The sequence below is a fragment of the Dreissena polymorpha genome, chromosome 5 (assembly GCF_020536995.1).
Source record: "Dreissena polymorpha isolate Duluth1 chromosome 5, UMN_Dpol_1.0, whole genome shotgun sequence".
Taxonomy (NCBI): domain Eukaryota; kingdom Metazoa; phylum Mollusca; class Bivalvia; order Myida; family Dreissenidae; genus Dreissena; species Dreissena polymorpha.
Genome location: NC_068359.1, coordinates 42,775,793 through 42,792,262, shown reverse-complemented (window position 1 = coordinate 42,792,262; position 16,470 = coordinate 42,775,793). Strand labels below are relative to the sequence as shown.

The 16,470-nt window shown below is 34.0% G+C and overlaps 1 protein-coding gene and 1 long non-coding RNA gene across 2 annotated transcripts in view; both read right to left on the bottom strand.

Annotated features, from left to right (window-relative positions):
- Positions 1-5,345: 5,345 nt before the first annotated feature.
- On the bottom strand, positions 5,346-11,284 carry LOC127880844 (uncharacterized). The gene is made up of 3 exons (XR_008049782.1): positions 10,832-11,284; positions 9,191-9,366; positions 5,346-5,657 (listed from the first exon to the last, which is right to left on the bottom strand). It is a non-coding gene; the product is annotated as an uncharacterized LOC127880844 (long non-coding RNA).
- A 3,302-nt stretch (positions 11,285-14,586) lies between these two features.
- The window catches only part of LOC127880820 (Fanconi anemia group D2 protein-like), a 126,423-nt gene continuing 124,539 nt past the window's right edge, over positions 14,587-16,470 (bottom strand). The window contains exon 44 of the mRNA XM_052428267.1: positions 14,587-16,243. Coding sequence (XP_052284227.1) covers positions 16,157-16,243 — 87 coding nt within the window. The 3' untranslated portion in view covers positions 14,587-16,156. The remainder of the gene's footprint in view (positions 16,244-16,470) is intronic.

Genomic DNA, 16,470 nt, shown 5'->3' with positions numbered 1-16,470 from the left:
TAATATTTAAAATTATGTTTCGTTATATTGTTTGCAAACTAGTCCACCTTATCGTAATTTGATATTTTTATTTTGATGATAACGTGTCCGTTAATGGTTACTATAATCTATTAATAACCGGCTTAACCATGACATTATTTTCTTACTTAGCTCTCTAGGAATTGAATTACGTTTCGTTTTATTGGGTTTTACTTTCTGCAATTTTCGATGAAATGAAATGTTAGCTGAAACAGGTTAGACACGAAACCAATTAACATACTGAAACTGTACTTTTTACATCCTTCCACGTATTTTAGAGGAAAACAACAGCAACAACATGTGATAGTATTACATGTATGACGAATAAAAGTGCAATTTTCAGAAAAGGTATGTAACCGACTTAGGCCTTACATACACGTTTATTTGGTTTATAGCATACAGACCCGAAAATTGCAACGAAGCAAAAAGAAGTTTATAAAAATATATTGTGTAATTATATATTTAATGTTTCTTTTCACGTTGTGTCTTTTAACGTATTTTTCAGGCAATTAATAATGAATTCATGTGTATAAACGTAGAAAAGACGAAAGTTTGGCTGCGACCACTTTTGAAAATGTGTTTTGTGTATGTATGCTTTTCTTATTCCAAAATTGTGCCCTTTTGACTGTGTCCCGCTGTAGAATTCACAGTCCCCAAACTTGTTGGTGATTAACTCCTTTTTAACAGGGTGGCGTAAAAAATTGGACAGCTTAATTACCTTCGTGCGTATGTGTTTGTAAAGAAAGAATTGAAATCGGATCAACTTTTGTGAAAGAATAACCCATGTGTAATTTTAAGTGTTGAGCATAAACATCGAGGATGTTTTTGTTGGAGGAAAGTCTTAACCTTGACTAGAGGATAAATCTTAGCCTAAACATGCGTCGCTGACACAAGAGTGTATGTGACATACCTAGTTTTATTTTACGATTTTTGCCTCATCGGAATGAACTGCCTAACAAAAGATACACTCCGTGGTAACATGAAATTTTACCAGTACAACTAGATGAAGTTTCATTCGGTCGTCAAACTAGTTAAACGAAACTGTCTCAGTTTTCCTTCCACGAAGTCCTATTTGTGGTAACAATGCAGTTTTGCTGTGTCATTATTTAACCGTAATGTCCACTTCTTGAAATCGTCAGTATCGGATGAATAAATTGTAACTGTTCGCGGAATGAAACTGGATCGCTCTTTATTTGCTGAAAAGTCTGGGTCATCGCAACACAAAAATGTATATACATATATTTACAATGAAATGTAAACTACATGTTTACCGGGGAGGGTGGAGAGGAGAAGTACCAATGGATGAACTAAATGTTCAAATAGGGATTGGTTACCCAATTGCTGATCTAAACGTTATCAACAGGTCTTCGTACCAGACAATGAAACGTGTCAAAACGTCAAATGTTTGAAAGTCCATTTCATTTTCGTGTCCTCTTCAGATATCATATACCCGTTGACGGATTGTAATGAAATGTTTATACTTGTTATTGAAAATCGGGGCCTTTATATTTGTGTCCGCTTCATATCTCCTTTACCTGGAATATATTCATGAAAATATTATAGTATGGTAAGATCGATGAGATGATGTTCAAAAGTCATGAATCAGTGAATTCGGGTCAATGTCAAGGTCATAATTGAATGTTAAAAGTATGAGCTTTAAGTCCCCTTTATGTCTCATTTGAAATATCCTCCAAAAGCTTGCTTGCTTGCCTCTAATATTTTGGTGCACACGTTGTGAGTTATACACGCTGGTCAAGTTCACCATTTGAAGGTCAAAATAATCGCGGCGGGGGTTAAAGCTGTCTTATTGAGGGCCTTGTCAAGCTGTCTTATATATATATTCTCATTATATGTTTGAGTACTGTACGTCTGCCTTTCTGTTTGACAATCAACACTTAATGACATTTTAAAATAACAACTGTCATGTTGATGACCAATCCAATGACTGTGGACGTGTTTTCAACTTTCAAATGACAGTGCAAATTTACTTCTCTTCAAACTTCCACTCCACGAGCAGAATTTCTGTTACTAATTTATGTCGCAAAATAAAACTTACTACTGTGTTAAGGTACAGCTCGCTCCAAATGTATCGTTTAAAATAGGTTAACGTGACTCTCATCATGTTTCGTTCTACGAAAACCGACTTAAATAACAAAGCAAATTTGCTTTCTCATCGTTATACATATTTTCCTAAAAACTGGTAAAGGCCACTCTTCTCATTTTTCGTTCTACGAAACCCGACTTTAAATAGCAAAGGAATTTTGCTTTCTCATCGCTATAAATAATTTACTCAAAATTGTGCGTGTCGTGAAAGCCAATTTAACTGCATTTGCGGCGATGTAATTAGATCTTATCGTTGCGTAGGCAAGTTTTCGTCCGCACTAAAAAAACTGCTTAATCCGCACTGAAATTGCAACTTGATCAGATCTGTAGCGCGATGATACTTTCCGCCTTCAGGAGGCCGACACATTTTTCGGCGTAAGCTGCATTAAGCCAGCTTTTCACCCTGACTTGACCTTTGTAAGTGTCCAATAAAATTCAAATAAAATTTCCCGCGGCTAGGTACGAATGAATACACTTCATTTATTCCATTGGCTGATTTGAGTATACCACCAGAACATTGGAAACATATCCGCGTCTTTGTAACACTGTTTTACTGTATGAAACAATTTTATCTCTAATGAAAAGGCTTAATAGATAGAACAGTTTTACATTCAATTCTCGACATCAATACAGTTTGTGCGTACACCTTTTATTTTCAGAGTATTACCAGCGCAAAAGCGTTTATACTTAAAAGGCTATTTTCTCATATTTAGTACTTACTTCCATATTCCTGTCAACATGTTAACATGTAAAAGTATAAAGAGCAGTGGAAGCGAGGCCTCACTTTAAAGAATTGCATTTCAACCCGCGAGGTTTCGGGTCAAGTCGCGGACATTCAGAGTTTATATACAGGTCATCACCGGAGTTCGCGGTCAGTAAAATAATCGTTATATAATAAAGACGCTATCCGTGAACTAGGTGACCTGGAATTTTCTTTAGACCAGAAATATGTTAAAAGAAGATATTCAGCAATATAATTATGGTATGTCAATAATAGATTCTTAATGTGTTTTCAACAATACAATGATAAATATTATTTTTAATAAATTTAACAATAATTATTCCACCATATTGCCTAATGTACTAAAGTGATATTATGAGCATGTAACAGTTTATAGGTGTCTATCGCAACCGTTGATTATTTTTAATGTTTCTACTTCATATACACTTATAGTAATTAATGCAGCATCAACATACTAAAACAATATACCAGAAAGAGAAAAATAATGCAATTGAATATCAACCGTACTTTCGTTTGACAACTGATCATGCGTTTACGAGTTGAACCTAAATTTAGTTTTAGTGCAGATTTGTTCATACGACACAAAGACACAATATTGTTTTACGGATCATTTCGGCTTACAGGACTGGGTGGGTCACGTAAGAATATCGAATATAAAATATATTTTTATAAACAACTGGTAGCAAGGTGAGTTGCAGATAATTGATCAGTAACCACATTTTAACTAACTATTTTGACCTGTTAATTCTTTTCAGCTCAATTCAACAGTGCAAAATGCCCATAATATCACTTTAAGCATGAGCACGATGATTCTCGATACTGTTAATAATGGAATCAAATAGCAATGCCCGACAGACCACTAAAACAGGTTTGTTCTCGTGTGGCCGGTTGACTCATATGTTTAAATTTCACTTTCATTCTTCTTTTGGTTTTCTGTTTTGTATCTATAGGTTTATGACCAGCTATATGTTATAATGTAAAATAAGCCGCGAAAACTCCCCGTAACATCCCGTACTGCGTGTGATGCAGTTAAGAACTGCACAGAAAAAGACATTCGCTATCCTTGATCTCATTCATTAAACTATTTACGCCGTATATCTTTTTTAAAGATATTTCTTGTTTATTTTTACTGCTTTATTATGAAATGGAGTGTCCATAATCGAGACCATAGAGCGGCGTAAACAGTCAGGACTTTATGAACGCCGAGCCCCTGTAAGAATTTTAATACAATTGCAGATTCATGTCCCTTTGCAATAAAAAAGGTGTTTACCATAACCATATGAGATAGTTTTTCACGCAATAACAATAAACAAGTCATTTGATGGATAATAATGGATGCGCTGAGTGGGTGAGAAGATCCTAAGATCTATAATCATCATGGCATACCATAAGCAAATACATATTAACGGTGTCTTGCACAAATGTTCGCATTTCAAAATCTTTGGTTGAAGCGTTCAAAATTAGATGTGATAATTTAAATCGTCTATCTTTTGTGTAATTGCATGTTAACAAACATAACTGTAGTCATACATATTATTTGTTTTGGTTGTCATATTTTCTCATGTTTAAATTGTATTATTGTATGATTCCCTGTCTTGGCCATATTTTTTTTGTACACATGTTCTTGGCCAAAGGCAGAATGCCGGATTGCCAACAAACAATGAGACTTTGAAACAATAATAAACATGTTTGTTTATTTATATATCTTTGCCTGAAATGAATGACTGTTGGGGTTGACAATTTGTGATGTTGCTTGTAAAAAAAAACATGTTAAATAATATGTATTGCTGGTTGTGAACTTGATACCTGTTATATAAATATCTGTTCAGGGAATCATTACGAAAGCTCATAATGGCTACATGGATGCGATTCGTATCTTTTCCTGAGCCACATTTACAAAGCCAAACACTATTTTTTTTCAAAAGGTTATAGGTAAAATTCTCACATGGGATAATGAACAAAAATATAAAATCTTTTTCCAATTTCACCAATGGTATAATAGTTGCATTATTGAAAAATGACATTATTTAGTGTTTTTATTTCTACCGAATCATACATTAAACAAGCTATTGCCAAGCAATGATGTCCCCTACCGGCTCCACCATTGTCAGATCATTATTTTTTGTAGTATTTGTTGCCATAGCAACCCACATTCTTGACGTATGAACCAATATGAAAATGAAACAAAATAAGTTCAAAATAAACCAAATCTATTAATTATAAAATCTCTATCTATTGATATTGCATTTATGTTAATATTTTCATAACTTAGTAAAGTTTATTGACATACTTCATGTCTTGCAAACTGGAGTTTGAGAAATCATAATGATACTGTATATTCACTATGACACAAGTGGTAAAAATAAATGGCTATTTATGACACTGACAAGGAAATGCGAGAAACTGCCTTAAAAGCACCTATTATTATTTTAAAGAGCGGGGAAGATTGTCAACCATTGTAGACTATTATAAAAGAAATACCCAATTTCTCACCATTTATTGATTATTACCCCCTCATTGTTACAAATAAATAAAACGTAACGTCAATGTTGGTCAACATCACTCTCCTCAAAGAACTACCTACTAACTGCTTATGATATTCATATAATTATAAATATCACTTTTTTATGAAAAAAACAAACATTTTAAGTACGTTGGAAAATGTTTCAGTCGCAAAATTTACTGCGCTCCATTTAGTGACAGCATATGATGGGAGTCTCCAATCTCCAGGGCACCAACTGTCTGTAGACTCTCTTGACAAGAATTTTAGATACGCACCTATTGCACATGACTGCTGAAAGCGGAAGAGATATTTAAATATTTATTGGCTTTTAAACACACTCAATGATTGAAAAGGTCTTCCAAAACATAATAGCTGTATTTTAAAACATGGTTTTCCACGTCGTTGAATGCATGCATTGCGGCAGTTGCAAACGAATATGATTACCAATTGCAACCTAGGACTTCCTTTACAACCCTGCAAACTGAGCAATTCAAAAACTTGAAACACTACACCAAAGTTGTTTATACGAACAGTTCATTGTTCAGTGTGCTCGATCTGGCTTAAATCTTTTTAAATATTGTCCTTTGCCTAGTGCAATTTAAAGTGCACATGCTTATGGTAAAGTTAATCAAAGTGTAGATAACTGCGTTTAATTGTTTAAACATTTTAACCATATGTTCTATGCATGTATGCCCATAGATTAATATAATGACAATCGACGAAATCCTTGATATTACGATGTGTGTGCATGTTTAGAGGCTAATAAGAAAATGATAATAATAAAAAAATAAATCGGTTGCATATCAGGGGAAATAACCAGTTTATACAGCGATTAATTGAAGTCTACATTGATGTACTCATGATCACAAATGGTCGTTATATTTTAAAAGGAGATGTTCACATTTTTCACATCGCGAACTTTTATTACCGAATATAATGAAAATATGAACTATTTTCAAGTAATGTAATATAACCTAAATGGAGATTTATTTTTCCAGATTCCCGAAGTATCAAATAGTAAGTGAACTAGCGCTACCGAAAATATTAACGTGTATGTATGTTTTTATTCTTAATAAAATATATACGTCAATTGATGTTGTTAACTAACACAAACGGTACATGGATTGCATGGAATTTTTTTGGTAGCGCTATTTCACTCAATGTTTTATAAATATATATATATATATATATATATATATATATATATATATATATATATATATATATATATATATATATATATATATATATATATATATACGAGGGGTGTTCCAGAATTTCGTGGATTTTCTCCATACCTCATTAGTTTGTTGGCAAAAGTCAATGAAATTTACATATTATACTAACTAATTATCAGGGACTTTATATTTAAGCTTAAAATACATGAATTCCAAAAAGCGCGATTGAAACGTAATGCCATAGAGACCTCAGTAAGTATGTGTGTTAAGCGCATTTAAATTTGGTTTAAATGTAGTTGATAAATATAATTTACGGCAAATTTCACGTGACATCGACGTCACATATCAACGTTACACGTAGGTTGAATATTCAATTTATATAATATATAACGTATGTTTGAGGCGTCAGCCTTTTGACCCAGAAGTACTCGTTAACTGCGATATCATTTTTATAAATTTCGAGTGTTTTTTATCGAATAAATTTTAATTGCAGTACATAGTATACATGATATGCATTGATCAACTGACATAAATTAGTTCAAAATGCAGAGCAAGATATTTGCCGACTTATGCAAACACGGTTAAAATGCGACAAGCGGCATTCGCGCAGTGTGGTCAGAAGCTACCCTTTTCTCTATTAAGTCTGGCGAGGTTTCGTAGTTTAATTTGTAAAAAATAAATAGACATAAACATTAACATACGTCTTACAAGAAGAGATATTCAAGTGTGTACTAAATATGGTGATATGAGTTTAGTCTACACCTGTAGCAATATGAAAATGAAACTAACTAAATCCAAAATTAACCGAATCTATCCACAAATAGCAAAGTTATACAAAAATATTCGATAATACTACCCTAAAAGTCAATAAAGACAGGTGTGAAAACGATAACGATGATGGCAATTATTTTACACAATTCGGCTTTAAAAGACGTCTGCTCGATTGATGTCACGTGATATAGATCTCGGTTCCGCCGCTTGAATTTCCGATACTTTCGAATGGTCTGAATGGATGTTTCCAATCTTTGTATATTGATAGCTCTTTGCGAGAATGGATCCACATCACCGTTGCACATTTTTATTAAGTTCACAGTAATCTGTTCTTTAAATAAAGATAGCCTAATAAAGACGGCGCTAATAAAGTGTGAAGGTGGATATTTAGAAATAAGATCCATTTTCGCATGACACTGCAAGTAGTCACATATTAATTCTAGCTTGCATTAGTTGCAATAATTTTATAAAGTGCGCGTGCCATTGAACGTTGAGTTAGGCGATAGGTGCGAATCAAATTACACATACTTTAAGTTTAATTGCTTATACCGAACACGATTTGTAACAAAATACAAATTTGATTTATGTTTAGTTGCTTATACCGAACGCGAAAGTAAAAAAGATACTGTTTTTTTAGCTAATACATCTCTACAGGTAAAACAAATCACAATTTTTAACAAGAGTGCCAAACTGTCACAAGATACGCCCGTTTGAAGGTTTTGGACAACTTGATTACTTTACCATGACCCATATTTGAACTTGACCTACATATCATCTAAACATAACTTCTGACCAAATTTGGTGAAGATCAGATGAAAAAGATAAGATTTATACAATTTGAATTAGAGTCCGGACAAAGTAAAATGCACTAATTGACCCTTTGACCTAGTTTTTGACCCAGCATGACCCATATTCGGACTTGACCTAGATATCAACTAGATGCAACTACTGACCAAGTTTGGTGAAGATCGGATGAATACAATTTGAATTAGAGTCCGGACAAAGTGGCGCCGTTGAAAATGCACTAATTGACCCTATGACCTAGTTTTTGACCCGGCATGACCCATATTCGAACTTGGCCTATATATCAACTAGATGCAACTGCTGACCAAGTTTGGTGAAGATCGGATGAATACAATTTGAAATAGAGTCCGGACAAAGTGGCCCCTTTGAAAATGCACTTATTGACCCTATGACCTAGTTTTTGACCCGGCATGACCCTTATTCGAACTTGGCCTAGATATCAACTAGATGCAACTGCTGACCAAGTTTGGTGAAGATCGGATGAATACAATTTGAATTAGAGTCCGGACAAAGTGATGCCTTCCGCCCGCCGCCCGCCCGCCGCCCGCCCGCCCGCCAAGGGGTTTCACATAATACGTCCCGTATTTTATACGGGCGTATAAAAAGTACCATCTTAATAATCAATCAATTTCTAATAACACCTGACTGTGTGACGTTCATTTCAAATTATCGCAGTGCGTGACGAATATTTTCTTTATTTAGTGAATAGACACAGAGACGGTATACATACAATTAATAATGCAATATATACGTTGAACCATCACTAGATGTGCCATAATAACTCGTATACACTTTATAAGCAATATATACAATAAACGTTTTAAGTTAATTAAATAAATGTTTTACGACGCATATAAGATAACGTGATGAACGCTTTGTTTATTTTTTTAATTAAACTAAATGCAATTATATGTCTATTTAGAACCATAATTTTTACAATTTACGCCGAATATCTTAATATTTATTGTATAATATATTATGGACTAAGGGTTTGCTAAAGAAAATTTATTCAAATCGGCTTTAGCTAAGATGGATCAACATCGGAAACTTGTCTAATACATGTGTACATACCTCTTGAGTGCAGCTTCGACGTCGTACTTTCCATTACAAAATCCACACTTTTGACACACAAACTTAAGGTACGATGGAGACCATGATTTTAGGTCTGTGTCCGACATGTCATAGCACTGACGATGCGACCATTTTTTTACAGTTATGACACTGAATAGATCCATCTGAACACTGTTCTGAACACACATTAAAAGGATATTGAACCATGTTTAGAAACAATATGAACCGTTAAATCTATAAACAGTATTTGCGTGTGTCCAAGAGTATGATATAGCTGAGATCACTCAAATACTGTCAAATTCTTGCTTTAACTTATATTCTTATGGGCCCGTTTCATCAAACATCGTACGACAAATTTAGAATACGATACGAATTTCAAAGAAACATTATTTTAACAGACCGAAGCATATTTTTGCTTATTTCTAGTAAAATCATTTATTTCATCATTTTCTTACCAATGGCTTATATCTTGCGGAGCTATTTATCAACAGCTTGTATATTTTTAGTTTTTAAATTTAAGTTATAAATTAAGATTGTCGTACGATCTTTGATGAAACGGTCCCATAAAAATACAAGTTAAAGCATTAGTGAAAGAGAATGTGGGAAAATGTAGCTAGAAATGGTTTTGAACATGCATAATTGTGTCGTGTTCTGAGAAAACTGGGCATAATGCTTGTGCGTAAAGTGACACTTTCCGCCTTATCTGGATTTTCGCTAAGAAGAGACATCATTTAAACGAAACATTCCATAAAAGCGGAAATTGTCGTCCCTGATTAGCCTGTGCGGATTGAAACGGCTAATCTGGGATAACAATTTACGCACCAGCATTATGTCCAGTTTTCTCAGAACGCGAGACAATTATGTTTATGATTCATTTTATAGTTTGTTTATTTCGTTAACTACAAATTTGTATTACATTATGTCTACCTTGAGGTTGTTGTACATAGTATAATTATGTTACAATTATAGTATTTTCTGTAAACGAACAAATCCTTTTGTATCGAATACTATGCATTAATATTGTTTTCTACCAAATGTTTTTTTAAAGGGATCACTTGTCCGTCGTCTGTCTCGTTAAAAAGTATTAATAGCATCAGTTTGAAACTTTATACATTAATAGACCTCATTGAGTGGGAGTGCGTCGATAAAGAACTCTTAGCATCCCGCTTTGTTAAATTATTTATAATTAATGCATAACCATTATTCTTGTATTAGTTAAGTTAAATTGTCATAATAAAATGTTGTCATGTCATTTTTCCATTTTTCTTTTTTGTGTAACGTTTTGTAAATAAAGCTTTTATTTGTTGTTATTATTATTATTAATACGGATGTTTTAGTCCGGTCTGTTTTCCAAATCGTTCTAAAACATCATTATTTTAGTAGTACAATGGTATAGTGGTATAGGAGAGGTTGAACATATGATTTTGATTAATTATGGATTTATATTATTAAACTAGTGTTTTTTCTTATTCTCTGTACAAAGATTGATTATATGAAGATTTGCTACAGTGCATATTTATCAAGGTATGTGGTTCCGTAAATAAATCGGAACTATCCACTTCCGGGTTAAGAAATTGAGATAATTTAGCGATTACATCCATAAATTTGGTAATAAAACGACAACATGATTTAACAACATACCTAATATCACCTTTTCTTCCCATGCAATGCAGTGTCAACGGCTTAAACTCGTTGATAATTGAGAAATGTTATTCGACGAGATTGTTTTTTACCCATCATCGTCCCATGTCATTTTCAAGGTCAACCGGTGTTTTGTGAACACTCGAACCGCATAAAACCCATTGAAATTAGGTTATATTACACTTTATTTTGGTTAATCGTCACCTTTACTTGATAGGACATTCGCATGGTGTGTCAAAACTTTCATTTTAGTATTTTTACTGTATATATTCAACAGTTAGATAATAAATGTACATTCCGCGCTTGTTAACCCCAGTTTAAGACTTTGAACCGCAGTTTACACTCTTGAACTCGGGTTTAAAGAATTAATGGGCAAACGGCACTTTGAACTCGGGTTCAAAATTTCTTAACTATATAATTAACTGTTAAATAATTAATGTGCATTCCGCGCCTCTTAACCGCAGTTTTAGAATTTGAACCGCAGTTTAAAGTCTCTTAACCTTATAGTTAAGAGAGGACCAATGAAATCGCGGCATTTACCTTCTATATATAGCTAATTGTGGTTTAAGCTCCGCTAATTGGTTGTCTCAGATAACAGATTTGTATCTATTTTTAGACACACTTTGAACTGCGGTTCAAACTCTTGAACTCGGGTTTAAGGATTTAATGTGCAAACGGCACTTTGAACCCGGGTTCAAAGTCTCTTAACTATATAGTTAACTGTTAAACCGTGGTTTAAGGACTCAATGTGCATTTCGCTTGCCATAATAAATATCCTCTATTCATTAAACATGAAATTTAAACTTATTGCATTTGTTTCCCCTGTATATAAGAAAGATATAATAGTGTATTACCTCCCCTGTCCTGCTTATATTTATATTAATCAACAAAATTAAACATTAACACAATATTTAATATACAAAATATACAAAAAATCTCATATTCTGATAATATTTTTACTGATCCACTTTATTTTACTCAAAGGATGATGTTTCATTGGACTGATAATTATAGATTTAGGATTACAGACCAGTTGCTTCAGTTATATTGTTCAGAGTTCGCCCTGTTGGCCGCGTATGCATTCTTGAGTTATCATCCAAAAACCATTTAACTATTTCGGGTCACCGTGACCTTGACCTTTGACCTAGTGACCTCAAAATCAATAGGGGTCATCTGCTAGTCATGATCAATGTACCTATGAAGTTTCATGATCCTAGGCCCAAGCGTTCTTGAGTTATCATCTGACAACCACCTGGTGGACGGACCGACACACCGACATGAGCAAAGCAATATACCCCCTCTTCTTCGAAGGGGGGCATAATAAATGTTAAGGACAGTTGTACCAGAACATCAACATAATTACAGTTGTATACAATAGAAATACTTTTCGGCCATACAGTCAAAAAATCATTCATGTACAAAATCTCTGCAGCTTTTGTTATATGACACATGGATACAATTTAAAGTTAGTCAACAAATTCCACCTTAACATGTGTGGGTGTCTGTGTAAACTTGTCATTGTGAATGTCATTAAATTAAACAGCATTTGATTTATTTTATGATTAAAAAATAATGTATTGATCTCATTTAATATTTGTCGTTAATTTGGTGTTTGGTTTAAGATTGCGGAAACTAAAATGATTTTAAAATCTTTTATACTCACTGAAATTAATAATATAACAAGGGCTGTTTGTAAAACATGCATGCCCCCCATTAGGCTGTCAGTTGTAGTGGCAGCCATTGTGTGAATACGTTTTTTGTCACTGTGACCTTGACCTTTGACCTAGTGACCTGAAAATCAATAGGGGTCATCTGCCAGTCATGATCAATGTACCTATGAAGTTTCATGATCCTAGGCCTAATTATTTTTGAGTTATCATCCAGAAACCATTTTACTGTTTCAAGTCACTGTGACCTTGACCTTTGACCTAGTGACCTGAAAATCAATAGGGGTCATCTGCCAGTCATGATCAATGTACCTATGAAGTTTCATGATCCTAGGCTAAAGCATTCTTGAGTTATCATCCGAAAACCATTTAACTGTTTCGAGTCACTGTGACCTTGACCTTTGATTTAGTGACCTGAAAATCAATAGGGGTCATCTGCCAGTCGTGATCAATGTAGCTATGAAGTTTCATGATCCTAGGCTAAAGCATTCTTGAGTTATCATCCGGAAACCGTTTTACTGTTTCGAGTCACTGTGACCTTGACCTTTGACCTTGTGACCTGAAAATCAATAGGGGTCATCTGCCAGTCATGATCAATGTACCTATGAAGTTTCATGATCCTAGGCTAAAGCATTCTTGAGTTATCATCCGGAAACCGTTTTACTGTTTCGAGTCACTGTGACCTTGACCTTTGACCTTGTGACCTGAAAATCAATAGGGGTCATCTGCCAGTCATGATCAATGTACCTATGAAGTTTCATGATCCTAGGTCTAAGCGTTCTTGAGTTATCATCCGGAAACCATCTGGTGGACGGACCTACCGACTGACATGTGCAAAACAATATACCCCCTCTTCTTCTAAGGGGGGCATACATATATTGTGTATTGTATATGTTAATTCATAGAGAAAATGTTATTTAGCTTATTGATACACATATAAATGCTTCCCTCACATTTGTTTAGTCTGTTAAGTGCTTTGTGGGCAACTGGGCCTGATGATCTCCTTAACTTGTTTTCTGTTTTAATTGAGCGTGTAAAACAAAAAGCAATTGAAATCCTTAAAATAAATATAAATGATATTAAAAAGATACCGGTATGTATTAAACAGGCAAATAAATAATAGCCCAAGCAAGACCAAATGACTATTATGGAGCCCTTTCCAAGCTCCGTGATTCAATAACCTATTAAGCCAACTGAATGGTTTTCTCACCTGTCAGAGTATTAGTGGCAAGAAATTGTTTGTCCTTTCAATGCAGAGTTAAGTAGTAGATGTTGAAAACCTATGAACTTTCATGGAACCCCCAAAAATATGCTAACACATAGCATGCATATGAAAAGTACCTAACTCATAGTATTTTAAGACATAATACATGTAACTAGCTCTTCCTTCAAAATGAGAAACATGCAAACATTACAGACATACATTTATTAATTACATCGAAAGCGATTTGTTTTAGAGCGACGGAATTGAGAAAACTTTATATCCATTTTCTCTCACAGCTAAAACACTTTGTGTCTTGGAGATAAATTATGCTTCATAAAATAAGGGCCAGTAGCCATTTCAATAAGATTCAAATGAAACAGTTATTGTTGTTTTACTGGGTTTATCGCTGTGCCATTTTCTATAAAAATAAATATTGTAATCTTTAGAAATGAACGCATTTAACTTGAGTTATTAAATATAATTAGAACTTCTTGCTTTTGTGTGCATGTTTCTGAAACTATCACCAGTATCATCATCATCAACAGCGGAATATAAGATAACATTGGCATTACACAAAGTTCCACAATTGCGGCTAAATAGTACTTGGAAAAAAATGACATTTGAGCATCTATTTATGCATTACTCCTTCTCCACGTATGAAAAAATTATGTCAAAGGAATGTTACTGTCCAGACAAGCCATAACATTCCCCCATTTAAACTTTGACCTCTTACCTTGACTTCTGAAATTGGGACGCAAGTCTTCTAGGTGACATTCCATTCCATAATGGTGAACCTATGTTTGTGGTTAGTTATTTTTAAATTAAATAATCAATAATGTACATACACCCATTCACTAGACCAAACAAAAAAGTCTCTGACCCCGTTATCATAACAGACTTTTATTTTGTACAAGTAAGATTAATGCATAAGTAGTCAAAATTCATGTGCGAATAGTACACAAGGTTTTGAAAGAAACAAAAGAAATCAACAAAGTGAAGTGTACAAATAGTATTAATTACAACAGTATAATAAACAATATCATATAAGGGTATATTAAGATACTAAAATCTTAACAATTATCAGCGAAACACGGGAATTTCTGTCTTTAAAAAAAATCTGTATTGATCTGTACACGATTCTTGTCTTAACAGGTACAAACATTGTCATCAGTAAGTATGCAGTAAGTATACTGAGTTTAAGGAAGAGCAGTTATCTAGGGGTATGATTCCTGATTAGAGAACATGTTTGATCTAACCTTCTTCATGATCAGGGTTATAAAGTTTACTTGATAAATAAATTAAACAAATCAGGGATTTTGAAAGGCAAGGGTTTGAATATTTAAAATGTGTAAGCAGGTCAAGAGAATCATAAGACAAACTTGTGCATTTATGGAGTCTTGTATTACTGAAAAATGTGCCAAACGTTTAACAATGAACACTTACCAACAAGACATGAGCTCAGATGTCATTTAACATATTGCTCACTAGAGGTAATTCTTAAATACAATAACAACGTACTTTAAGCAACATTAATTAAGCCACCAACAGTCACTGAACATTTATGTCAGCCAATTTTTAAGCACTGTTGCTTACATGATTTTTATGTTTGCTCTTACTGTCTTTATACTTAAATCAGTATGCAGAGAAGAACTTCTCTAATCTGTAAGGAAGTGGATTCTGCAGAGGCCGAAAGTTCAATTTGTATCATGGCTGTCTTTCATTCGGTCAGTCCTACAGATTTGTAAGCATTTGAGCTTTGCTCTGTGAAAACAGGGTTTAATGCAAGTGCGTAAAGGCTTGTCCCAGATTAGCCTGTGCAGTCTGCATAGGGCTAATCTACCTAAACTTAATTTTTGTCAAGTTTCTTCCTTTAAACTAAAAATACAACAGTGTTTTTGGACTGCACAGGCTAATCTGGGATGACACTTTACGCACATCATGCCTTAAACCCCCTTTCCACAGAGCTTGCTTCATTTGGAGAGTTCATCAAGCCTGACTATTCTTTTTTCAAGTTCAACACGAATTATGTCCCTTGTTCAGAACATCGGCTCACACAAAGTCCTTTTCATTGGTCACACTATAAATGTGTTTATTATAGCATTAATTCCGTATTGCCAGCCTTAAAGTGCTGGATGAACACAAATGTTTGTTTTAGTACACCTAACAGCCTGTCATTTCAAGTCAAAAGGGTATTGCAATATTGAGTGCATGCCTGTTACCTTAGTGATGAAGTCGGTAGATTCAAGTGTTCAGTAAACCTAACCTAGTAGTCCTTTTGACTGACATTATTATTTATGTTTAAAAAAGCCTAACATTTCAAGCTAACCGTACCTGCAATATTGTTTGTGTGCTGAGCCTTACAAGACCCTAGGATAATTAAATACAGATACATCTAACATTATGATTCAGCATGCACTTTCTAGGACTCTTGGATTTTCAACATTGTTAATGTGTTTAGTAGGCCTGACTCAGTGAGCCCTCGGGGTCAGTTACATCATTGTCACCCGTCTCATTGCTGGCAGTGCTTTCATTGTCCAGTTCCTGGAAATAACAGGTTAAAGGGTACAAATGCCTGTAATTAAATAAACATCTGAAAACATCATTTATATCATTATTTCACATAGTCACTTCAAATAGTGATAATTTCCACTCATTAATATATAACTTGTCTATCATTTCATGGAAGGTATACTGTTTATTACACAGAAAAACAAACAATGTTCCTCTATGGTTTAACATCATGTTACTATATAAAAAATTTCCCTTTC